The following is a 26,015-nucleotide window of genomic DNA, read 5'->3' on the forward strand; positions in this document are numbered from 1 at the left end:
ATTACTTACTGACACTTCCCCCCTCGCCCCCTGCCGCAGGCGCTGCACCTCAAACCCTCATCAAAGCGATGGGAAGAAACATCAATGTCTTCACGACACCCAGAGACGTGAAGGTGCTGGGATCCTAAGATGTCCTAAATTTTGTTAGGCTTTAAAAGAAATTGATGGTTCCCCCATCTCTGTCCTTTCCCTACCCCTCTCACCGCACTCCCACCACCTCCAACAAGCGCTGGTGCCCACAGAGAAAGTTCAGATTTGAAGGAAGCAGAGGAAAGGAGGCACAGAACTTAATTCCTGGTAGATTTCTTGACTGACAAGAAAGATGGGGGAGCAGAATCCTGAGTTTAGGACCCAGGCTCAGTGTAGAAAGAGATCAACAACACCCTCAAAGACAAAATAGAAAGGTGGAGCAAAGAAGGGAATGGTAGCCTGGGGGTGATGGACTGTGCCTGCTGAGATAAAATCCCAATTAGAACCTGACTTAATAAACTGGGTCTTATTTGCCAGCTAATGGTTCCTCGGAACAGTGACCCCTGGGGCCCTGGCCAAGCTGACTGGTTGGAATTGGAGAGGGCTGGGATAAGGAATGAAGATTAGCGGTGGTTTTAAAAGCCTACTGAGGAGGGAAGAGTTATGCCGGGTTTGGGTAGAAAGTATTTATCGAAGTGCTACGGTCAATTTCCAAGAAGGTGATATCCCTCAAAGCATCAGGCAGAAAAAGCCCAGGTAGATCTCACAGAAGGAGAGATAACCTCCAATCTGATTTTGTCTCTCTTCTTGCGACTTCCAGAAAGCGTTTAATTATTATTATTTTAATTAGTATTATTTTAAGTGTATTATTAATGCTCCAATGGCTAGAGCTGTGTCATTACCATAAACTCCATCTCAACCTCTCAAAATCTATTTAATGCAGCTTTTGGCAACCAGAGACCCAACTTCTTGCCAAAAACTGCAGATTAAGCATTCGTTATGGGAGTTTGCCATTAGCTGTTCCTTCTGTTATGGGCACAAGTGGTTACATGTCCCCAAACACACAGCATTCCGTGTAATAGATTTGCATTTGCAGGAGGCTCCAGGGATATTAAGTGTGGTTGGTGACACCTTGCACCCATTCCTCCAACCACTACCATCAAAAATGGGTTTGAGGTGTGGGATAGGAACGGTTTACTAAGCAGCTATCCTCCTTGGCTCTCCTGTAGTTTTTCCTCTATGAGCTGGATCTTTATTGGTATACAAGTACTCTGCATCATATGTCTTTCATTTAAAATCCATCGAATGTTTTTCAGGAAATTTAGGGTTCTTAAGACACATATTTATAAACAAGCTGACAGAGCTCTACGACGTAACTAAGTTTATAGCTAGGAGTTGTTTGTGTATTTCCTCAAGTCAGCAAGGCGTTATTCTTGCTGCTGTGAAATTAAAAAAATATCTATTAAATGACCATTTCTTTTTTCTTCTCCATTTTTTTTTTTTTTTACAGAAGGTCAGACTTGCAGAATATCTCTAAAGGTTAGGTTCAGAGGGGGCTAGGGGAGAATAAAAAATCATCACCCCACGCAGAAACGCATGGATAACTGGACACCCAACTTTCTGTCAGGGGCAGCTGGGAAACTAGCTAGAGAGTGCCCAGGAAGCACATGGCTGCTACTCGGCCTTAAGCGTGGTCCGGACTCCTGGACTACCCTCCCGCCAGCGTTTCTTTTGTTGTTGTTTTTTGTTGGTTGGTTAGTTTTTTTGGTTTTTTCCCCTCCAGCCGCTGATGCCAGTGTTGTTCCCGCGTCTCGATTCAGTCCGGCTATCTCCTGGAGCGCTGTCCCGGGAGAATTTTTCTTTGACCGCGCCCCCTTGAGATTTAACAGTTCGCTGTTGGTGCCGGCTGAAGGGCTCGGGAGATAGTAGTAAGAAGACAGCAAAAGCTACGTAATTCCAGGAATAGCGTCAAATCTCGAGAACCCGACAGCGCGCTCAAGGCCGCGCTGAGCGCGGCGCCACGTGAACTGAGCTGGTGCCCCCAGCCCCCTGTCGGGAGAAAGGTCCCGGGCGCACAGAGGCTGCTACTCCCGGCCGCCCGCTCGGGTTCCGTTCGCGCGGATCTGGGTGTTCCCGGCCGGCCTGCTTCTAGGGCAGTGCTAACCAAGGAGCCCCTCAGAGGTGCGCAGAGCTCCATGGTTGTTCCCCCGAGGCTGCGGGCCTGTCCTGACCTCGAAGAGGGTCTACCAGGGGGTCGGAAGCCAGCCAAGGCCGCAAGAGGCTGAAATTCCCAAACCCACCCGGACGCCTGCCGGAGTTAGGCCTGGCCTCACCACTCTCAGGGTCAGGGCTGCGCAGCGTGCGCAAAGCCGTGGCGACGTTGCCCGGGGGCCAGGGGAAGCGCGACGGGCGCTGCGAAGGCCTGTGCGAGAAAGGCTGTCAGGACCCTCGAACGGAGTCCTCCCGGGGAAGGTGCAGTCCATAGTCCTCAAATTGTGGGAGCTTTTCACCAAATTTGCCAGCTCAAGAGCCTGTTGCAAATGGCTGCCTTTTCGTGCCCAAGGCACTGTACATACTTCCCCTAGACGCCGCGGGCTTCTCGGAAGCCAGAGTCCATCCCAAAGCCACTCATAGGGGATTTCAACCCCGCAGCGCTGCCCTGCCCTCAGGGAGCAGCCAGCTCCCCGCCCACCCTAGCATCCCCCCCCACCCCGCCCTTCCCCGGGTCCAAACCCAGGCCCAGGCCTTGCCGGCGCCCGAAACGCCGCTTCGCAAGCGCGCCCAGCTCTGCGCGCGCCCCTGGCTCCCGGCACGCGCTGTTCACAGTTAACTCCACCGCCACTCTTTAAAAATAATTGTTTTAAAAACCACGCTGAAGGCCTTCCTCTTTCGTAAGCCTTTTGTGTAACGAGCCTCCCTCTGGCCTATACTAAGGGCCCTTTGTAGGAGGCACTTTTCCTAACAGGTTTTCCTAAAATAATCTGGATCGAATGATTAAATAGTGGACCAAAGGGAGGGTTGGGAGGAGAGTGAGGAAATAGATGGGTATTGGCATAATGCTTTCAATGCCTCTTGTTCGGCTTCCCTCTCCCACCCATCGCAAGCATGTCCACACGCCGCGGCATTCCAGAAAGAAAGGAAAGGCCAAGGGCTCGAAAGCGCCGAGAGCGCCAGGACGCCGAGCTCCTCCGGGCTAGAAGCAGAAGCGGCCCCTCCACCGCGGCCGACCCACTTAAGAACTGCCAATGTATCTGGCTTCTTGGGATTCGGGTTAATGTGGATCTTCCACATAAACGATTTACGGATGAAATAAAAGCCCTTTAGAGTAATACTTCCTTTCAAGGTCTTAAGACGCCTCTAAATCTTTCTGGTAGTGAGTGTTCGGCGTGGGGGCGGGGTGGGGACCGGGGTCGGCCGCACGGCCCGGAAGGGCGCAGAGAGCGGGGAGTGGAGGGTTAAGTGCTTTGCGATCTCACCAAGCTCTGCCGAAATGCCAGTCCACTGTCGCGGCGACAATGTTTCTGGGTGTCGGGGCCTCGTCCCTCCTGGCATTTGTCTGAAATGGAGCTGTCTGTCTAACCTAGGCCTGGACGCGCCCTACCCGGGTAAGTGGGGGAAGGTGGGGGTGGGGTGGGNNNGGGTGGGGTGGGGGCGGAGGGGGACCCGGGGTGGAGTTAGTCGCCTGCCTATTTTCATATTCATTAGAACTGGGAGGATGCCCGAAGAGCCCAGCTGAGTTTCAAGATATAAAAGCAACTTCGGGTGCCCCCTTTCCAGCCGGGACGTATTATAGGGCTCGGAGCCGGGCAGCTCCCGGCGCCGCAGCGCTCGCTTCCCCTTCCCTCCTCCGCCCTCCCTTCTCCCGCCCACTTGCTCCCTCCCCCCAGCGCTCTCCAGCCTCCGTGCCCCAGGAGCTCCGCAACAGCCTTCCAGGATTATGGAGTTTCTGAGCGAGAAGTTTGCCCTCAAGAGCCCGCCGAGTAAAAACAGTGACTTCTACATGGGCGCAGGAGGCGCATTGGAGCACGTTATGGAGACGCTGGACAATGAGTCCTTTTACAGCAAAGCGTCGGCGGGCAAATGCGTGCAGGCCTTCGGGCCCCTGCCCCGCGCGGAGCATCACGTGCGCCTGGAGAGAGCCTCGCCCTGTCAGGAGAGCAGCGGTGAGTCGCCTGCCCGAGGCTCGGCCACCCTTCCGCAAACCCTAAGTGCAGGGACGTGTCGGGACAGGCAGGCGGGAGGAAGGAAGGAAGAAAGGAAGGAAGGAAAGGGGGAGCGAGAGAGCCCGGAGGGCGGAGGAAGGCAATGGAACAGTGAGCATTTTAAGGAGCGGTGTTTTGGCTGCAGCCGACTTTGAGGGGCAAAGGAAGGACTAGGCACCGGATTGCCTCCGCGCGGTTCTCTTTAAGCGGTCGAATGCAGTCGCTCCTGGGTCCCGGACTCCCGCTATCTAGGACCCAGGCGTAAACTGATAGGGCGGTAGAGTGTAATTGAGTCAAGACAGCGCGCTTCCTCTGTGAGCCCGACGCGCTGCCCCCGGAGAAGGAGCTGAAATCGATCATAGCTCGTTAGAGGACGTCACTGTCGTCACGAATAAGAAAACTTTGAGTTCCTTTAGGTGAAAAACCTTTTTAAAAAAGTTTTCTAAGACGTAGCGGAATTTTGTGAAGTTGGAAGATTGCTAGATTAGCTTGTGCGAAGTTGTGATTTCGGATTCTTTGGGTTTGCAATGCAGCACACATACATTTTTGCTAAACACCAAATCATTTTCAATAGCTTCGGGTAAAGAATCCCCAATAGAAGCACTCACTCCCGAACTCTGTACTGTCTATTTCTCTGACTCCACATTAAAAGTCACCTAAGGACCCTCTCTCGGAATGCTTCTGGGTGAAATCTTCAACTTTGAAAGGCCAAGTATCTCAAAGTCAAAATGTTATCAAAACAAACCATCTATCTTTTCTATCTTGTAACCCAATACAAACCTATTTTTTTAGATCGCGACAGCTAAAGCAAGTTTACAATTCCAAGAGGACTTTTCCTTATCATTGTATATATTCCACAGTTAAGCTGTAAGGAGCGGGTTGCTTTAAAATAACAAACGAATTAAGTGTGAAATATTTACAACAAGCCTCCCGCCCCCTGTTTTAATGGAGGGTCAAAATCTGGCAAGATACTGACTCATAGGGGCTCATTTTCTAAATACTTTGTTCACAGTTAAGTTTTTTAAAAAACCATCTCGTATGTTTTACTTACTCAGCATTGCAAATTACTTTTGACTTGCAAGGTTGAGCCAAAAATATACGTGGGAACAACAGAGAAAATCAATTAAATCGTTTTCAGTCATTTATGTAGAAAGACACACGCAATTAATTTTTATTTTTAATATGCTAAATTTTTGGCTTTCTGGTTGTATTTCAGACTGCAGTATCTTTATTTTTGGAATTCTTATAATGTATACGTAAAGTTACTCGAATGGACAGGATTAAAAAAAACACAATTCTCTGATGTCTGTGTTAACTGCTGGATAGGACTACATCCTATTTTAAATTGTCGGGAATCCAAAATAAGAAGAGAAATAGGTGCTTTTTGATACCTTAACAACTTTTTAACGAACATCACATTTTTAGGATGAATTTTAATAGGAAAGTATTAAGTAAGATGAATGTAGGCAGCAGTTCGCTAAATTTAGGAAAGCTCCTTTCTCCTGAGATGCCCTTAGCCTCACGGCTGCTTCCCCTCCCCCATCCCTAATTACCGAAGTTCCCCCATTTAACTCTGCCCAAGACAAAACCGTATTGTTAACCAGTCATGGCTCTTCTTTATATCTAGTTTTACATCACATCTTTTGCATAAAAGATATTAGGCATTTAAGTTATTGTAGGTCTTAAAGTTCAAAACGTTGCTATAATGATTAGAGCAGTTGCTAAAATACGTGATGAGAGAATTTAAAAACAGATAAAAACGAAAAAAGTATGGCAGTTCATTGGAAATTATTGTTATGGCTGGGTTCACTTTACTTTTTCAAAAACTCTTTCCAATTTCATTATATGCATCCATTGCATTTGTGTGTGTGTGTGTGTGTGTGTGTGTGTGGCCCCATATGATAGATTTTGTTTTATATCATATTGCAAACATGCAATCAGATCTGGAGGAAATCACTGAAAGTAAAACACCCCTAAACAATGGAAGATGACATCTTTTGTAATCTTTTAATAGATGTTTAAATATCTCTGCATTAGGGAAAAATAAAGCTTTCTGTCTTAAAACATATTTCATGAGTTAAACATAAGTACAACCTATTTAGAAAGAACTGCAAGTGAGTTTTTACACTAAAGAAGTCTACGTAAGTCTTATTCTGTTCTATAAGAAGCACTTCCAGAAACTGATATGAAAGTCATTAATTTAGTAGATCACTTTTTGAAAAAAAAAATTAAAAAGCAGACATGAATATACAGTCTAAAAATTCAAAATATAGTAGAAATAAAACCATATCTTAAATCTGTAGTCCATACATTTTGCGTGGAGCAGGAAGATAACTTTTAGGAAGAGTTTGGATTTGGGTTTACAGATATTATTTTTAAAATTGAAATTTTTCAGTTTTTAAAATTGAAATGTCTTTCTTGAGCCATGTAAGTAGCTCAATTTTGTCTGCTGTGAATAAAGACATACATCATTTACCTTAAATTTGGTTCATTTTTCAAAAATGATGCCCAATTTTTTAAAAATCTAGAGCGTCTTTTAATTATCTTGATTATAAATTATGTGCGTAAGCATTATATTAGCCCTGTAAAATAGAACTGTATAAATAAATCTGGCAAATTATGTGAGTTCCATGTGCACGTTTTAAAATGGCCTTAAGCCTTCCCAAAGTGGACTAATAATAGTATACAATGTGATGTTTGAATTAATACTGGCACAATAAATCATTAACAGTCTGCTTTCCTGATGCTCTACATTACCTCAACTTAATTTCTTCATTGAAATGTTTCACAGTCCTGAGAACTGTTGTTTTCCCCCCTCTGGGTACAGTGAACTATGGGATCACTAAAGTAGAAGGACAGCCTCTTCACACCGAACTAAATAGAGCTATGGACAACTGTAACAATCTCCGGATGTCTCCCGTGAAAGGGATGCCAGAAAAGGGAGATCTGGATGAACTTGGGGATAAGTGTGACAGCAACGTATCCAGCAGTAAGAAGCGGAGACACCGAACCACCTTCACCAGCCTGCAGCTGGAGGAGCTGGAGAAGGTCTTTCAGAAAACCCATTACCCGGATGTATACGTCAGAGAACAGCTTGCTCTGAGGACAGAGCTCACGGAGGCCAGGGTGCAGGTAGGAGCCAATGAAGGCCTTGGGAGCGTGTTGGGAAGGGGAGATACTGGTAGAATAATTCAATGGTTGCATTTTGCCACAAAAGAAGAAACTGATTCTCCAACTAAAGATCCAGCACAATGTATTATATGCATGCAGGATTACTAAAATTTCTTTTTCCTTGCCAAGGATTTAATCACACAAAAACATAAAAGAACACTTCACTTATTACATAGGCATACAAATTAATGATTATTTAAAGAAAGAGAATATCATAAATATCTCTAAAAATTAATTTTTGAAGGGCAAAAACAGAATCATAGCTATTTACTAATACATTCATTTTATTTTTTTCTATTTTATCAGCTACTAAGGTTCTTTTTAGATTACATACCAGGTATTGGTAAATTATTTGTGTAATGGCCCATAGATCTATAATTTTCTTGAGATTGGGGTTATAATAAAACAAAGAAAAAATGAAACAATCTCACAAATCTCCAATCGTTATATATACCATAACTTATTTTTACTGTGTATGAAGAAAGATCGTATAGCTCACTTATAATTTTTCTAGCTCTAATAGTTGCCTTGCCATTCCATTTTAACTTTTAAATGTAGATAGCTATGCCTCTTTGCAGAGGCAATAGAATAATCATCTTGAAGTAATTTTAAAATATATACTCAATTATATTTATAAGTCGTATTCAAATTATCAAATTGGATGGCACAATATACTAAATTTTCAAAACCATTTGAAAAAATTATATTAGGTAAAATTCTATCTCTTAGGCATATTTTATTTTTACTAGAGTTGGTATTCTAAAATTACATTTTATTACTTTTCAAGTAACAATCTCAGGGAATAGCCTGTTTCTTTGTGTGTTTTTACCACGCCAAATAGAAGAATATTGAAGTTTGCAATTCCCATACAGTAGAAAAATAGAGAAATGAATAAGATAGTGAAGAATCTTGTCCTGAGAGTAATAGTATTTCTTCTGAAGATTAAGCCATTGTAAGGCTGTTTCATCATTAAAGGCAACATTTGGTGGCGTGGGAATACCAAGTAGCAGGATTTTTCTTTAGCTTCTGGAGGCGAATAGTTACTTTATTTTAATTCAGGAAGTAAATATACAGACAGTCGATGCTGATGAAGAATTTTAGCATCGTCAAGTGTTAACATCAGGCCCACGCATCTGTTGTTTTATTTTTATTTTTTGCCTTGTGTTCATATATTTAAATTAGTTATACTTGTAACCATAGAAAAATATGTTTACACATAGAATGATCAGCTGTGCACAATGGATGTTTTCGCCTTACCATGTCATCAACTCCTGATTAATTTTTGTCTAAAAACATGCACAAGAGCCAACCTGAACCTGATTTGCTCAGGTTTTCTCTTTCTGGCTTTTCATATCAGAGTGGTAATTCATACCTATTTTAAGGAGATTGTAAAGCTCTTTTTTTCTCTATAAAAAAAACACAAGAAAACCTCCTTACTAAATTTCCTTACTATGCTCCTAGTGCCCGTGAAGATAGGAAGAAAATCTGTTTTGGTTTGTTGTCGATATTGTTTTGGGCCCTGGTCGTTATGTGTAATACACCTTTACCAACAGTCTTCTAAGAAACCATACTGAACAGGTAGCTCTCTTTGCCATATTTTAATTGCTGGAAACTCTTTAAAGTGCCTCCTTAAATTTGCAGTACATGCTTGCACATTGAACTGAGGCTTAATATGTATCCATAAGTGTGATGGTAGAGATAGAGAAGATTACAATTAAATACTAAAGGAGTAATAATTTCAAGTAAATTTTAACAGTTTTAACAATCTGCACTTGTCTATGTGATTTCCGGCTTCTTTTGTAAGTATTTTGTGTTCTGAACAGAGTTCTGTGGAGACTGAAGAGCCTCCTGACAGTTGCTCGTGAAATGTCTACTCAAAAATACCAAATAACACATACTGAATATAATTTTTTGTGTCTCCCTTTAGTTCATTAAAAAATTAAGGTGAAGATTCTGGAGAGCTCCAGGTGTGAATTAGTGATTCTTTAACCCTCTGAGGACGATGGCTATTATGATAAATATTATTAATATAGAGATAGAGAAATCTGGAGGAGAGCTTAGTGATTGTGGAGGGCTGAAGTAACTCACAGGCTTTCTTGAACTTGGTTATAGCTTCCCATTTATCTTATTTATACCTGTAAGTCTCTTATATTGGAGAAATGATTTGGAGATTTCTGAGCATTTCCTATAAGGGAAGATAAGTATTATAAGTGGTGTAATTGATGCAATAAGCACATTTGTGTTTTTTAAAACCAGAGTTCAATTTCAGATGGTTCCATTTTACCTAGAGTCTTTATCACGCTCAATATAATAGGTAATCTTAATATTTTCTGTTTCTAAATAATCATGATATTTCTGCCAGTGCCACATGTTTGGATGCAATCTTTGTGTTTAAATTTTTCTAAGATTATCTAAGTATGGGTACAACCCAGCACAGTCTTCACTTTGTGACATGTTCTAAAGATAATTGTTTTGACAGACCCAGATATTAATTTGGTTATAGTTTGGCTGGGTTAATGTTATGTGCATAACCCCAAACTAAAAAGTCATGAATGTCTTCCAGATTTGCAGCATTCTCTGAGAAGAGGATTATGTATGATAATTTGGAGACAAAGGAGTCTTCAAAATCCTATAATCTAATTCCTTTTTATTTTCCAAAATGAAAAAAAAAACCAGAGGCTGAGACATATTAAATAATTTTTTAAAGTATTCCCTCCTTTTCTATTAATTTATATTGCCTCATGGACATAGCACTTATCAGGGTGAAATAGAAAGTAAAATTTGTGGATACTTGTGTGACATAAATTTCTTTCTTAGTGATTTTGTTGACCTGGTTTGTTGTTTCTGAGCTGTGTCTTTTAACATCACCATTGCATTTTCAAATATTCCTCAGCTAAAATTCTACTTTTTTAAAAAAATTAGGTTTGGTTTCAAAATCGAAGGGCCAAGTGGAGAAAAAGAGAACGTTATGGCCAAATACAACAAGCTAAAAGTCATTTCGCTGCCACCTACGATATATCAGTTTTGCCAAGGACTGACAGCTATCCACAGGTATGGTAAACTTCACAGAATACTGATCGTGAAAAATAGGTGTGGTTTGTATATTCTTAAAAGGGCTATTATTATTGGCTTTATTATATCTAATACAATAGTGGAGAATGAAAATTTTAACCTCCAGAAGACTTTTTGCATGTTTGTTAGATGTTTATTTCACTAGAATATTTATTTTGTTATTATTTTCTTTTAGAGCCATTTGTTCAAAAATATTTTAGGTCCATTCCTTGTTACATGTTGCAACAACTAAAGTAGCATCATTCATAGCATAAGCCTTTTAATTAGTCTACATTTTAGCTATTCAGACTTGTTTCCTTTGTTAACTTTTCAAAATAAATAAAGCATTGCTTGGCGTGCTGTCTCTGTGGCTAATGTTTTATGAACTATTCCCTAACCTAGTGTCTGGTGTGGTCTATGAAACCTTCAGTTCCACTTAAAAATCTCTCTTTTCCTATGTTTTCTTTCCAGCTTTGAAGTTACTCATTTTTTTAAGGAGACATTTAGCCCTTGGTTACTTAAAATATACATTGGCTTAGTACTGGAGATCACTGAAAAAATTTATCACATTAAAAAACACATCCACCCCTTTATAATGGGAACTCTCATCTCATTTTAAAGAGCATTTAAAAATTCCTTTTCTTCTCATTTTTTCCTTTAAATTTAGAGGCCTTATTTTTTCTTTCTCACAACTTTGTAATGCATGTAAATAAAATACGTTTTATCTTTTTAATTGGACATTAATTTTTCCTATTACCGAGTTACAGTATTTGGAACTGTAGTTGGTACGTGATAAGGAACAAGACATTTGTTTGATTCCTTACTGTTTAAGGATATGCATTGTTACAGACCATTTTGAAAACAAATATGTAACGTATATGCTGGGGGAATAGCTTGACAGTCCAGTAGCCAAATCTTCGCCACCCCAAACTTAAGGGTATTCATTTTCTTCAACTCTAAGTTCCTACCCTGTGAGCATGAATCCAGTCCTTTAGTTTTGTTCATCCTTATATTCTGATGCCTTTTATGATTCTTAAAAACCTATTTTGAGACCTTCACCCTTCCAGATAAATTCTACAAATTTATTAATGTAACATTATATGTGAGTAAAAGCCTTAGAGATCACCTAGTTCAGTACTTTTAAACGTTAGGAAACGAAACCCATGGGAGGTAAGGAATTGGCCCGTGATCACAGGAGTGCTTCCTCATGGGCCAGCCTGTGAAGGGCTGCTACAGCTAAGCCTCCTAGACGACAGACCTTTGAATAAATGTCCATACCTGCCATCAGAAGAACCTTGTTTTTTCTTACTCTTAAAAATTGACTTAAAGTAGTTCCTTTATTTTTTTCTCCAGTTTAAAAGCATGTGTATATATATACTCTGTTACTTACCATCACAGGGCCAATGAGCTTTTATTCAGTGAGTAGTTTTGAGTGTCGTGGTTGAGTTCTGAACATGGTACTATGAAGAAGTCTCCGTGGTAGGCTCTAGATTCCATGAGAGCAGCCCTGGAGTGGTTTTGTAGTTGTGAACACAGCCATAGCCCTTACTGTATCAGGCAGTGTTCTGAACAGGTTGCATGTAGTAACTCGTTTCATCCTTCCCATGATCTTATGCAGTAGGTGTTATTAATTAGTTATGCTCATTTCCCATATGAGGAAACTAAGGCACGGAGAGGGGAGATATTTACTTATCTTCACTAGTAGCGAAGCCGGGATCTCATCACAGGCAGTCTGGCTCCCACGTGCAAGATCTTAACCCATACAATAGACTGTCTCTCCCAACGACTATGTTGAAAAGATTGAATAATTAATAAATGAATAGCAAAGGTAAGGTCTAAGTGGCATTATTCAAGTCTGCAGTCTAGTTCAGGGGAGTGGAAACTATACTCAGAGCCAGCGAAATAACAACGAAAATGACCAAGACGGCATATATTGGCATGAACTTTATATACTTTTGAACTACTTCACTGTGATGAGCTTAGAAATAAAGTTGCGAATTAATGAACTCTTTTCAAGTGGACTTTATACCGTCTTACTACTTACAACATACTGTTTTTTGCACCTTTTTATTTCAGTCTTCGTTGCTTTCCTTGGAAACCCCATTTCCCTTTTCCCTTTGTGTGTGTGTGTATGTGTGTGTTTTTCCCCCACTTCCCTGTGCCCTGCTGGTGGTTGTCTTATCTCTAACTTCCCTCTCTTCTTCAGTGCAACGTAAAATATTTAGAATAGTGCCTGGCACAAACTAAGCTCTTTATGAGGGCTCAACGTAACTTAACATACTCTGAGTCATGCTTTTCTCCTAGGATTATCTTGCCATCATGTTATTGTGCCTCCTAACTTTTGAGATTGTCAGTTAACACAATGGGGTGACCCACTAAACAGCTCAAGCAGGAAGGGAGATGGTACAATTGAATTATACAGTCGATAGTCTTTTTCACTACAAAAAAGGATTAATTTTAAAATTTCCCTTCGCAAATCATGGGAATTTTGCGCTAATTCTCCCTGTGGTTTCTCCATAATTTATGTACATTCGTTATACCAACTTTTAATTTAAGTATGGCAACACAGGCATCACATGTTGAAGTTATTGTTTTTGAAGTTATTTTGACAGTATAATTCATCGACAGTAATAAAATCAATACTGTAAAATCCATAGTAATTTTTTATATTGGTAAGTCATTAAATGTTTGGTTGCCAAAAATACTGAAACCAAGTGTCTCTCACTCCCCACTGTAGGTATTGGATAGAGTCAGGAAAATTCCATTTTAACTTAAAAATATGTGGGTGATTTTTTTTATTTTGAAGAAATAATTATGCCAAGATCATGTCTCTCAAACTTCAGCCTAAAGGAAACTTTTTTTTAAGCATGTGTCTTGAAAATAGAAATTACAATCAGAAAAATAGGAGCCAAAATAGAATCCAACAACTCAGTACAGTCAGACCCTTGGTTACTGAGCTTGGTTACTGTTACTAATTACAGAAAAAAATATTAATTACCAAAAAGTTGGAAACTAGAAAACCAGAAACAGGGCAGAAATGAAGAATTAACAATTTGGCAGGAAAACAACAGCATACACAGAAATACATGAAAAACAGGAATGGTTGAGAAAATGATCTCCTCAGGTCTGCTCAATGTGAATAATAATCTTGCCAGCTATAAAAGTATCTATATATAACATATAGGTTTATTTATGAATAGTAATTAATATTTTCTAAAGTCTTCTAAATACTTTGTTTCCATTGCTCTCATTACCAAATAGTAACAACAGCCCTACTAGTAGAATTAATACCTACCAGTTGAGGGCTTGTTTTTAAGCCAGGCTTCTTTCTGACAGCCATTGACTCAGTGAATTTAAGTCCAGGTTTTCTGAGTACAGGGGTTCAGAGCTCTTTACGCAGCATCCCTGAGCAATGAAATATTTCAATTTTGACCCTAAAAACACCAAATCACTTTGGAGAGCAAACGTACTTTCATTTTTTTAAATGTATAAAATAATGATATAAAGCATTTAAAAAAATGTAGACACTTTTAGACTGTGTTCGGGTATTCTTTTTTTAAGCTTGTTCATATTTGATAGCAAGCAAACAGTGAGAGGAGAGATGTCAATAGTAATATACTTTAAGGTCGTAAATTTTGATGTACTGAAAAATAGTGTCTGTTGTTTAAAAGCCCTTTATTTTGGCTCGCGATGTATCAGTTGTCATCTGGCAGCGCTACGATTTAGGTAAATGAAATTAGACTACCTGATGCTCTCCATGACATGACATTTCAAACAAGAGTCATGCGCTCCATCTAGTCCCTGTGCTGAGCTGAATCTGATCCCTCTGTCTTGAATTCCCTCCCGTCACCTAACCTGTGTTTCCTCCAGGAAACCTTCCCTCAGTTCTCCCTCAATCAGCACATCACTTCCTCACTGACATAGTGGTGGAGCTTACACAGCGTCTGCCGCCCCAGCAAATTATGTATACACCGAAGAGATGTGGAAAAAAGCCGTTTCACGTCAACATTCTGGAATATGTTAGGAACCCCAAATTAACCAATTTTCAGTTAAAACAGATGATTTCTGAATCTCTGCTGTGAACCATCTCTGGGGGCCTCAGCAATTAACTTTCTCTCTCTGAGTCTCAGTTTCTTCCTCTGTTGGAAGAAATAGATCACGAAGATTTTGCAGAATGCTTTTGACTTATTTTTTTTCCCAGAGTTATTTGCATTTTAGTCAACAAATACATGCTAGGTACTGTTTGAGGCATGAGGGTTGTAAACCATCCAGACAGAATCTCTTGCTTTTTGGTCAGATTATGAACCAGGTGATATTCGTACCAAATTCTGCAGACACTTCTTGATGCAGCCTACACCCAGCAGACCAAAAAGACCTATATACTTTTGTCTTTGGGTTGAAAAAGCAAGCATCTATCAAGAGTAGATTCTAATTCATTTCTAATTTATGAAGACCAGAGCATTTCTTTAAATAATTATTCTGTTGAATAAAATATCTTTCAAGGTATAAACATTCTCTGGAGGATTATAGCCAGCCTTTGTTCTTACCAGAAACTCTAGTTTCATGCCCTTAGGTTTGGCTCAGATCACATGTGCATCGACTTTATCATTTACTTGCTGGGTAACGTTGGGTAGGTCCCCTGACTTCCTTGATCTTCAGATTCTTTCTTTGTAAAATGGAGATATTATTGGTGCTAGAGTGGGTGGTGTGGACGATGGGAATCATCATCATCCTAAATGCTTTTTCTGTTATTGAGAGGATTAAATTGATTTCCAAAGTCTGTGGAGCAAAGTCATGGGACTTGCAGAGGGCTAGGTGTTCATGTTTGGCTATGGGCTTCACAGCCAGGGAGTTGTGGGTTCAGATCCTGACTCTGCTACTTAATAGATTTTAGACCTTTGGCGAATGAATTTACTTCTAGGCATATTTCTCCTCATTTGTAAAATGGGTATAAAAGTTCATAGGACGTTTGAAGATTAGAAACAACAGTTTCTGCAAAGTACTTAGGACATTGCTGGGGACATAATGAGTGCTCAGTAAATAGTAACAGCTCTGTAATAGCCATTAGTCATTACTGATTCTACAGTAGAGAGGTCGCTAAGTGGTGTGTATGTTCTGTTATTGTAGCATTTAAGCTAATCCAATTTTTGAGTAAATTCACTATTTACGGGTCTAGGGAAAGATCAAATTTAGTTAAATGTACTTTCCTCTTTAAACTGGGACAACCAAATATGGTAATTTAAGGAATGTTTGAGTATATTCTTAATCCACCAAAATTATTTTCTCATGAAGAAAATATTTTCATCAAAAAATTTTGAAAGGTTTCAAGTTGTTTCCCACCAAAATTTTTCACGGGGTTTTGCTTAGTATATAGTGAGAATCATAACTAAATCTATGTTTACATAATATACAAGGGGACCCATGCAGTGTCTTGCTTTCTGTTGTTTAATTGATGACTTAATAAATATATGCCATTTGGGGTTTGAACATACCAAAGGTTGGATTCAAGTTATAAATGATTTGTAGTCATTGGAGTAATTTAAAACACAGATGCAAGCTGTACGACATTTCTAGTTTAACAAATTCTGTTTCAAGCATTGTAATTATACAGTTTTTTTAAAGGTAATGTTAACATTTCTGTAAAACAGCGATTGTGAAAATGTTGTTCACCCTGCCCTTCTTAAGTGTAGCGTCAGTTTCTATACTAATCTTAAAGTTTACATTTACTTAAGCTAAATAAAGAATATGGAACTTTACTCCTTCAACCCCTGTGGTTTAGCAATTTAAAGGCGTCTGAAACAGTAAATAAATAACCAAAAATCTTTTTTAAATGTTAGTAAATGTTGCTATACTTGATGCATTGTATAGTAAATATTCTCATATCTATGAGACAACCAATTTAAATGGTCACATAGTGATACAGTGAACCTTCTCTTAAGGCAATGGAGGACAAAAATATTAACATCGCTGGGTCAACAAATCATATTGATATAAAATTGCTAATTTAGTTAAGTGTATAAAAATATATACAAGTTATATAACGATTTGTATGAAGAATATTTCATATATATGTAAAGTACATATTAAAATAAGTTACATGTAGCATCAATTAAGTGAAGACGCAGCTAGACACCTGGAGGGAATAATTTTTATTTTGTTGAAAATACAAACACTTTTACAGAGATTTAAAAAAATACCCTGCAGGGGCGCCTGGGTGGCACAGCGGTTAAGCGTCTGCCTTCGGCTCAGGGCGTGATCCTGGCTTTATGGGATCGAGCCCCACATCACTCCTCCGCTATGAGCCTGCTTCTTCCTCTCCCACTCCCCCTGGCTTGTGCTCCCTCTCTCGCTGGCTGTCTCTATCTCTGTCGAATAAATAAATAAAATCTTTAAAAAAAAAAAAATACCCTGCAAAAGAAGCAAAGTGCATTCATATCTTAGAATATGAATTTAGACATATTTTTTGAAAAATGTGATATTCAAGTTTAATATGACTTACTGACTTTACATAGTAATAATAACTTAGCTGATTTTTTTTTTTTTTTGCTTTTACTAGGTGATTGCTGTTAAAGCATTGAATTTAACTGAATTGGTCATGAGTATTTTATAGTTTAAGAGGAAAGAATAAATTAATAAATTGAGTAGTTTACCAAAATAAATATATATGTAAAAATAAATGATTGAAGAGTGCTATTGTTGTTTATACACATTAAAACTACCTTACAGGGGATGGAGAAGAACCAGAGGAGCAATTAAGCCTGAGAACTCTGTGCCAACAGACCTTGGGTTAAGACCTGCAGCACACATTGTTATTGCTAGTGTGAACTTATGATATATTTTAACTCAGAGTTTTTGCTCGCCATATTTATTAAGCCTCTAAATTTAAAAATATCCTGTGCAAAGTATTTGCATATTGGATTTATATTTTAAGTTATTAATTCACAAGGAAAACTTAATTTATATTTTAACTTTTGTTTCCTGTAGTTGTGGATTTTGTTTTAATTGGGGAATTGTGTCATTAGAAATGAATCAAGCGCTGTCAACAATGGCTATCATGTATGTATTCAAATACATGAAAAACAATGTGACAATTAATTGGAAAATACTCCATGTTGATCATTGTTGCTGAATAATAAGTAAAATAGCAAATCCTAAGTGCTATTGTTTTATTCCCTCCCTAGGTGAGTTGGTTTGAAAAGTGTCATTTTAAGGCATATAGAGTGAGATTTCCTGTAAGTCTTTTTAATGATCATAATTACCATACAGTTTAAGCACACATCCAACACTAAAAGAAGAGGAAAAAATGTCCTTAATGTTTCTTATACTTTTGACTTGGAGCACATATTTCAAAAAGCATTTAAGTAATGCAGAATTTAAACACATTTATGTGATGTCATTCTGAAATTTTCCAGACATTAACATATCTTATGAGGGTTAGTGCTCTTAATTTTTGCACTAAAAAGATATATATAATTATTTTTCTGTAAAGCAGTTTTCTTCTCAGATTTTTAGTCTCATATGATTGTTATATCTTACAGTGATTATTTAATGGAAAATTCACTCTTGTTCCAAATCTCTGTACATATTTCTAAGATGGAATTTTATTTAAAAAATCAAAGTAGCAACCAATATTTAATATATGACCTTTTCCTGATAAATAATTTCTAATCACTTCAGAAAGGTATACTTTTGATATTTTTTGAAATGTAAATTGATTCCAAAAAATCTTAATAATTATATATTATCTGAATTATTTATGTGAAAATTACAGCTAATAAGTAGGCACTGATGAAAATGTACCCTTATTTCTGTCTTAGGTAGTACCTAAACATTAACCAAACAGGTTAATCTTTTCACAATGCTATTAATTTAATTGGGACTTTTTTTTTCTCCCCAGATGGACAAAGTATCAGTGTTTGAAACTTATTCACTTTTTCTCTGGTAGCAAGTGAGACTTACTCACTGGTAGCAAATTCACTATTTAGAAAAACATTTATACTCTTTCTCCCTGACAGCAACTTCTTGATGTAGTTACTAGAAAAGTTAATGGGACCCTAAAATTAGTCAATAGCTAAAAATATCTGCAAGTTACTAAGTGTATGATTCTTATTAACATTTTATCACCCTAAATTTTAAAGGGAGGGTTATGCTAGTAAAGAATATAATGGCCTCTTAAAAAAATAAAATGCTTTTGAGGAAAGTCATGTTTGCATTTTTTAAAGAGACCATATAAAAAATCTAGTAAATTATAGAAGTGATAATGTGGTAATAAATCTATATAGTAAGTATTGAATAATGTAGAAAGTGGTCAATAAATGTAAACATTCTCTCAAAGAGGAAAAACAAAAATCAACTTTTGGATTTTAATGCAAAGAAGCTATTGCTAAAACATTATTACAAATACCTCTTTGTGAATCCCTGATCTGTGTCCTTTTAAAGCAAACTTTACCGCCCACAGGAAAGTGTGTAGGCATATGGTGTGAGGGTAGTATGAGTGTAGCATGATGTGTGTGTGGGCTGTGTGTGTGTGTGTGTGTATGTGTGTACATATGGACATTGGTGGCAAGTAAGAGCCATCTATATATAGAAGAGGAATAAGGTTAAATAAACTTGTTTTAGTAGAAAAATATTTAGTTAGTTTTAGAGTTGCTTTAAAATTAAAGAATGATTATTATTCATTGATTTCATGTTATTAAGTGTCTCTTAGATCCAGATTAAATTCCATAGGGTAGTGTCTTCTAAATAGCACTAACATTAGGAAATAGAATATATAATGCTATCATGCAACTATTTGATGTTTTTTATAAATCATGGTACTTTATAGCTAATGGAAAGACTAACAAACTTTCATTTCTTTTAAGAGGCTTTTTAAAAGTACGAAAAGTTGCTTACTATAATAAAACCAGCAAATAGAAATGTACACTAGGTTATCATACTAAAAATTTCTTTGTAGTTTTGATTATACAAAGAATATGTCAAGTTTCTAAGGTGAAGGTAAATGAGATTTATAATTTCTCATTCATGATTTACCATGTTACTTCAACTCATGGTGAATATATATCCACAGTAAAGAACTCGTGTGTGTGTGTGTGTGTGTGTGTGTGTGTGTGTGTGTGTATAAAATGCATACATATATTGACCCTTTCTTTCCTGTGTATTACTTTTAATTCCTTGGAAGAAAAATGAGTGTTGAATGAATTTTATTTCTATTTGGAAAGAATCAGACAAAAAACCCAACTTTCCTCCTAAATTCAAAGTTGTGGAATAATTAAGTGTTAACTTTTCATTTGATTAGAAAAACATTAAGGGGCAAATGTTCAAAGTAGAGTGTAGTAAGTCAGCTGAACCTCCATTTGTGCTAATGGGATGCAGTTGGCTAAGTTCCCTGGACGATGCTTTGAACGCACCCCTAGAACTTTTTAAAAATGTTGCGAAGCACATTAAAACCTGGAATGTTTTTAGATTTTCTACTCCTTTTAAACACAATAAAGAAGAAAAAAATGTAAAGGCAGTCTTCTTCTTCTTTTTTTTGGCACACAGGAAAGAAGGACGTGGGTATTATTTAATAATGGTGTTCCTGATTGTGAAACTCTTTAATAATATACTGTTAGAGGCCCCCAAAAACCCCTAAAATTTATTTGGTGCTGAGCTTCACCATTGGAGGTGTCTCTGAAATAGTCCAAAAAAGAAAAGTAGTGATCTTATTTAGGAAAAATAAAATATATTCTTTCATTGCAAAATCTAACAGCAAGTATAATATTTCTTCTAATGAGTGGGTGAGACTTTTGTGTGGCTTCTCTGTAAGAAATATATGTACAGTTTTAGACAATATGACCTGTAGATTTGAGCACATGTGTTTAAAATGACCACTTGTATAAGAATAGAATTGGTGGAGGGATGGAGGGGCCATAGACTGAGCTCACCTTGACAGCAGGATGATTTATTCAACTACAAGCTCTAACAGCTTTGTTGTTTGATCAAATAGTGCCTTTGAGGAATGCTTAAGAAAAAAAGACTCATGTAATAATTGCCTAAGATATTTGACGATTTTTACATGTAAGAAGGATGCTACCTGTTCTGCATCATTTAAAAGAACAGAAATAGAAGTGATAGAGGAAGGTAACAGCTCACTTTTTTACAGAGCTCTCCAAAAGGCAGTGAAAAATTTTTAAAGAGGTGAGCTTCTTATCACAGGAACTAAATATAATTGAAAGTGTACAGGGGGTTTTGCATTTGGAAAGAAGTTGGACTTTAATAGTGTTGCCTCATCCCAGGTGATTTTCAGAATTCGTGTATTATTGTCATTGTCATTATTTTAATACAGATCCCATAAGCCGCACCCCATGCTTAATGAGTCGGAATCTCCAAGAAGATGTATCTGTGATGAAGAATAAGTACTTGATAGGAAAATAAAACTACCCAGGGAAATACAGTCAACAGTGTCCGGGGATGAAATTTTCATGATAATTGTCAAGATTATACAGAATAGTGATTATAGAGCTCAAATCAGGGAACAAAATTTAGATATATTAGCATAAACTGTCCATAAGATTTTGGTTACACCTGCAAGATGGATCAGTTCAAATTTCATATTCTTCGATATTTTTCAATCATTTAATAAATTTGTATTAAGTGCTTATCAGTATTGTGTCAGGCTGAAGGATGAAGAAAAAATTATGAGCAAACATCGGGGATTTTGCTTTTAGAGAATAGAGCCTGTGAACCCGCACAAGGTGAGGATTACGAATAAGTAAATTACCAATTTCAACTTAGAAGACTAGTTTTTATATCACTGTCGCATTTCTTAAGATTTCCTGGATTCAGATTTGACCTCTACCATTGGAGTTACACATCTTGTGGAAGGTTCTTACACCCTCTGTTTTATAGTTTTACCTTTTACAAAATGGGGGAACTAAAAGCAAAGAAGCATCTTTTAGAGTATAGAAATGATTAGACGTCTTCACATCTAATACCATGCACGTGGTAATTGAGTGCTAACCGTTAGCTACCATGAGCATGATTTTGGTTGTTGTCATCAGATGTTTAATCATCCAGAGGGAACGCTTCAGAGGAAGCAAAACCTCAATTCATTGGGGATGTTGTCTTTTATGATTTGCATCTAACTTTCACTATCAAAACCAACTAAAACCCTAAAGTCAGATGAAGACTTGCCAGCAATTTTTAAATGAAAGAAAGATATGGGGTGGAGGAGAGATCAGAAAACAGGACATACCAGTAAAAATGTGCAACATTATCACTACCCATGGGACTACATGGGTATCTTCTCACATCCGACTAAAATATTGCTGTAGTAACTTGCTTGACCAGTCTGTTCTATTCAGAAAACTCTTCTTTCTATATGCCAGAAATTCTTTCACCAACAGTAACACATTTAACTTGTTTGGTCATGTCCAGATAAGAAGTTTTGATCAGAATAAAAATATCTGTCCATGTCATGGAAACTGGAGAATTTATTTTCAACTTATAGGTAGATTAATGTGAATTATTTTAGGGAGAAAAAACTTTCCTAATTTACATTGATAGATTACTTTCCTTGCCTTTACCATCCTTACTTTCCTTTTTTTTTTTACCTAGTTATTAAATATATTTCTATGCTTTTGGAATATGAGTAGATGATTTTAATAATAAATTTCAACAATACTATGTATAAATTGAGGAATCCTTTAACAAACTTAAAATATAAATAATCTTTCTCTACCACTATTTTGCCTTTCATTTATTTTTTCAAAAATAAGCAAGCAAGTTCACTTTCATTTCCTGAAAGCCCTTTTGTCAGACATGTGACTGTGGGTTTTGCAGTGTAGCACAATGGTTGATTGAATGTCAGAGGAAAATCACCCAGATCAAGTTAGAAGAGCCAGGTTGACAGAGTAATGACATTAACAGTCCCTCTTGCTGGTTTGAGATACATAACTCAGCCATCAGTGGCACTAATCATTATATTTTAGCTAACGTGGGATACGTTTAGTAGATCAGCCAAAATTAAAACAACATAGCCCAGGATGACTTAAAGATTAATAGAATATGCAAATCAGCAAATATATCTATAGCTATGTCTCACAAATTTCATATATTTAAAGCAGCTTATAAATATATTTATATAAATATTTCTAAAATAACACTGAAGTGAGCATTGTGCCAGTCTGTAAGCCCCAACTCGCAGATGAAATTAGCTGTTCAAATTTTCCCTTATGTTTGAAACTGGTTAAGCAGTCTTTTCTTGAGTGACAGAGTGACATCTACCAGTGCATTAACATGTGATGCTATTAATTGAAAATAAGTTGTCTTAAAAAGGAGGATTTAAGCGTGGGTATTGGGAGACTACACCAGAGGTTATATGCAGTAGACTGGAATCTTTACGTAAAAGTAAATATAAGCAAACGTTATTCGTGTATGTGTTAAAAACAATGATGATATGATTCTAATTATCATGATTTTAAAAAAGGAAGCCAGATGTGGTAAACATAGGTATTACTGCTCCGTTGTGGTTCAAATTTTTGTAATAATATTGCAATATTGTAATAATGTTGCAATTTTTAAATTTTGTTTTCTAAGGCTTGAACTCTCTCTCATTTTCCTCAGCTCCTGATGTTTACATGATTTTTCTCTGTGCTTCTCAGTAATGCATGTGAACACTGGCTTTTTTTTCCCCTTTCTTTGTTTTAATATTTGGTCTAAGATACCTCCTATTTAAAACTCATATTACACAAATTCTATTTAGTATCTCCTTTACATGCTAGTAAATTAAGAGAAATTTGTGTTTGTTTTTCCTTAATACTAAGAAATGTGAATTTTCTGGGCACAAGTGACAACCTAGTTTTCAGTCTTAATTGTACTTTAATATATATAGTACTTTAATTGTACTCATATGATATTTTTGCTAATACGTATTTTTCTCAGTTGTGCTTTCATTATTTGGTAATGATAGTGTTTTAGAATTTTTAATTATTTTACATGTCATAATTCTGTTGCAACCTCACTATATCATATAAAGCATAGAAAAAATGTTTAAAAATATATATATAGCTCATTCACAGAGCTATGTATTTAAGACTATAGGAAATAAAAAGCAATGAAAGGGTAAACATGTCCAATAGTGAGTTTAATTAAAAATATCTACAGAGTAAATATCAGGAATGGTTTCCGACAAAAGCTGCCACACTGAGTCCGACTATAGAACTTCAAAAAATGCAATTGTGTCATTGAGTTTAGAAGGAAGAAAACTATATTTAAACTCAAAACTGTATTTTAAACTGTTTTTGTAAACACGTGAATTTATCATGAATCATGACTAAATCTAGATTTCATTTTAAAAATCACGACTATAAAAAGAATACTCAAGAGATTGACATGTTTTGAGAGTATTTTATGTGGTCAAGTATGTGGGTTTTGGTGATCTGTTGCAATATAACAGATTGGAAGAATCTTTCAAATAATTATTTTTTAGTAATGACTTTCGGTACTCAGAGTGTCATTACAAACCACCCAATGGGAGCAAACAATGCATAGTTGACAAAATTGAGTCAACACTGCTTAACAAATGTAAGGGAACAAAAGTGAGAATGAGTAAATGTAATATTTGTTGTTTTATATATTCCAGATTCAGAACAATTTGTGGGCAGGAAATGCGAGCGGTGGTTCTGTGGTTACTTCATGCATGTTACCACGTGACACTTCCTCCTGCATGACACCTTATTCTCACTCGCCTCGGACAGATTCCAGTTACACAGGGTTTTCAAACCACCAGAACCAGTTCAGCCACGTGCCCCTCAACAATTTTTTCACTGACTCTCTTCTTACTGGGGCTACCAATGGACATGCATTTGAAACAAAGCCAGAATTTGAAAGGAGGTCTTCCAGTATCGCAGTTCTTCGAATGAAAGCCAAGGAGCACACTGCCAATATTTCATGGGCCATGTAACATACAGTACTCTTTTATTTTTCTTTTAATGGCAAAGTAAAACATTCTATTTCTCATATTTAAAGGATACCACAATAAGCTGCTGTGTGCGGAATTGCTAAAGGTCAAGATATACAGCGAGACCAGCTTAAATGAATAGTTGTTATTATTTAACATTAAAATCTAAGAATGAACCTCTGAAAAGACTAAATAGATTTACCATCCATCAGTCTCCACAAACTCTGTTTTAGTAGTAAATTTTTTTTTCTATTGTACGAGTCGATGAAATACGATCATGCAACTTCTTAAAAGAATAAATGTATTAAACAAATTCCTCTGTTATAGATTGATTTATGTCAGTTCTGTATAACAAGAAATCCCTTGTAAAATAAGATCTGATAAAGGAGGAAATGCACTGGGGAAAATGTCAAGATACCAAAGCTGTCAGGTAAATATTGAAGCAGGGTGTTTCGGGGAGTTGACCCTTATTTCTCCCTCTCTGGCTCCAAGACACAATGGGCATATCCCCTGTTGCTGAGAATTTATCTTCAGGCCTCAAAGATTTTTTTTTTTTTTTTAACCTCTCGATGTTTTAGTGAATTTCCACCCCATGAAATAGAACTCTTCTAAAATGGCCAGCATTTGCATGAAATATTTGGGCGTAGTTTCCTGAAACCATGTGGCTAAAGGTGATAACTGAAATATTCTGGTGTGATTTAAAATATAGTCGTGAGAATAGTTTCTATAAATGCTATCTTTTAAACGAAAAAGTCAGCACCGACTCAGTGAAAAAGCCAACACCGACTCAGCACCGAGTTAGTATCACACAGTAGAAAAAAAGTAAGTTACAAAACCTACTGCTGCTTTTAAAAACTAAAATTGTGTTGATTGAACTGTATACAGAAACATCTAATAAATACTTAAAAGAAACTTTTTTTGACATGTCCCATTATGCCTTATTATATTATGAAAGATTTTTAGTTAAAAAGCAGCAAACCTGAATTTATCTTTATTTCACGGGCTTATGCAAGTGCACATGTGTGCGTGTTTGTTTTTGATATATAAGCCGTAAGCATTTTTTTGCTACTGTGGTTTTGCGTAGGGAATTAAAATGTCAGAAGGCTCTCTAAAATTTCTGGTGGAAAAGAAAAGAAAAATACATTGCATCTGGAAAATTGCTAACCCCTTTGATTTACTTCTCCTCCCTTTCTCCTGTCACATTCCAAGCTTTTTCAGATGAGTGAAATGTCAACCTCCTTAAAAGACTCTTAATTCATAAAGGCAAAGTAAATTAATTGAAAGGAAGATGGCTCCCATGGCTTGGATCAGAGCAAGTTCTGCGCTTTGTACTCCCTTGGAATCTTCCTTGTGGTTCCTACAGCCTTTAGGGATATGTTTAGAAGCCCTATAAGCTAAAGGACAGGAATAAATGAATTTTAAAAATTAAATTTCAGAAAAAGTACTTAAATCCAGTGCCTCTTCCTAGTAGGGAAAATATTTACAGCAGTTAGACATCATTGTAATAAAACTTTAAAATCAAGCAGATGATGGAGATGAGTGATGTCCTAAACAAACATCCCTTGACTTCATAATAACTCTGTTCTTTATTACTTTTAAGTTCTCTCTTTTTAGTTTTCTTCCCAGGACAAACTTGTTCAACTTTGGCCCTGAGAATTATGCTTCCATGCAGGATCTCTTGT

The 26,015-nt window shown here is 37.3% G+C and overlaps 1 protein-coding gene across 1 annotated transcript; it reads left to right on the forward strand.

The window, feature by feature from the left end:
- The first annotated feature begins 3,370 nt into the window (after positions 1 to 3,370).
- Positions 3,371 to 24,457, forward strand: ALX1 (ALX homeobox 1). Its single transcript, XM_002926650.2, has 5 exons — positions 3,371 to 3,575; positions 3,858 to 4,133; positions 7,000 to 7,304; positions 10,266 to 10,394; positions 24,016 to 24,457. The coding sequence occupies exons 1-5, from the start codon at positions 3,461 to 3,463 to the stop codon at positions 24,334 to 24,336; spliced, it is 1,146 nt and encodes a 381-aa protein (XP_002926696.2). The 5' UTR covers positions 3,371 to 3,460; the 3' UTR covers positions 24,337 to 24,457.
- Positions 24,458 to 26,015: the final 1,558 nt, after the last annotated feature.

This window comes from Ailuropoda melanoleuca, chromosome 15 (genome assembly GCF_002007445.2).
Source record: "Ailuropoda melanoleuca isolate Jingjing chromosome 15, ASM200744v2, whole genome shotgun sequence".
In the NCBI taxonomy this organism is placed as follows: domain Eukaryota; kingdom Metazoa; phylum Chordata; class Mammalia; order Carnivora; family Ursidae; genus Ailuropoda; species Ailuropoda melanoleuca.

Excerpts from the sequence above, each read along its gene's own strand:
- ALX1 (XM_002926650.2), top strand. The coding sequence starts at position 3,461 with ATGCCAGTCCACTGTCGCGGCGACAATGTTTCTGGGTGTCGGGGCCTC. Across the intron at positions 4,134-6,999 it reads GCCCTGTCAGGAGAGCAGCG|TGAACTATGGGATCACTAAA; the intron begins GTGAGTCGCCTG and ends CTCTGGGTACAG. Across the intron at positions 10,395-24,015 it reads GGACTGACAGCTATCCACAG|ATTCAGAACAATTTGTGGGC; the intron begins GTATGGTAAACT and ends TATATATTCCAG.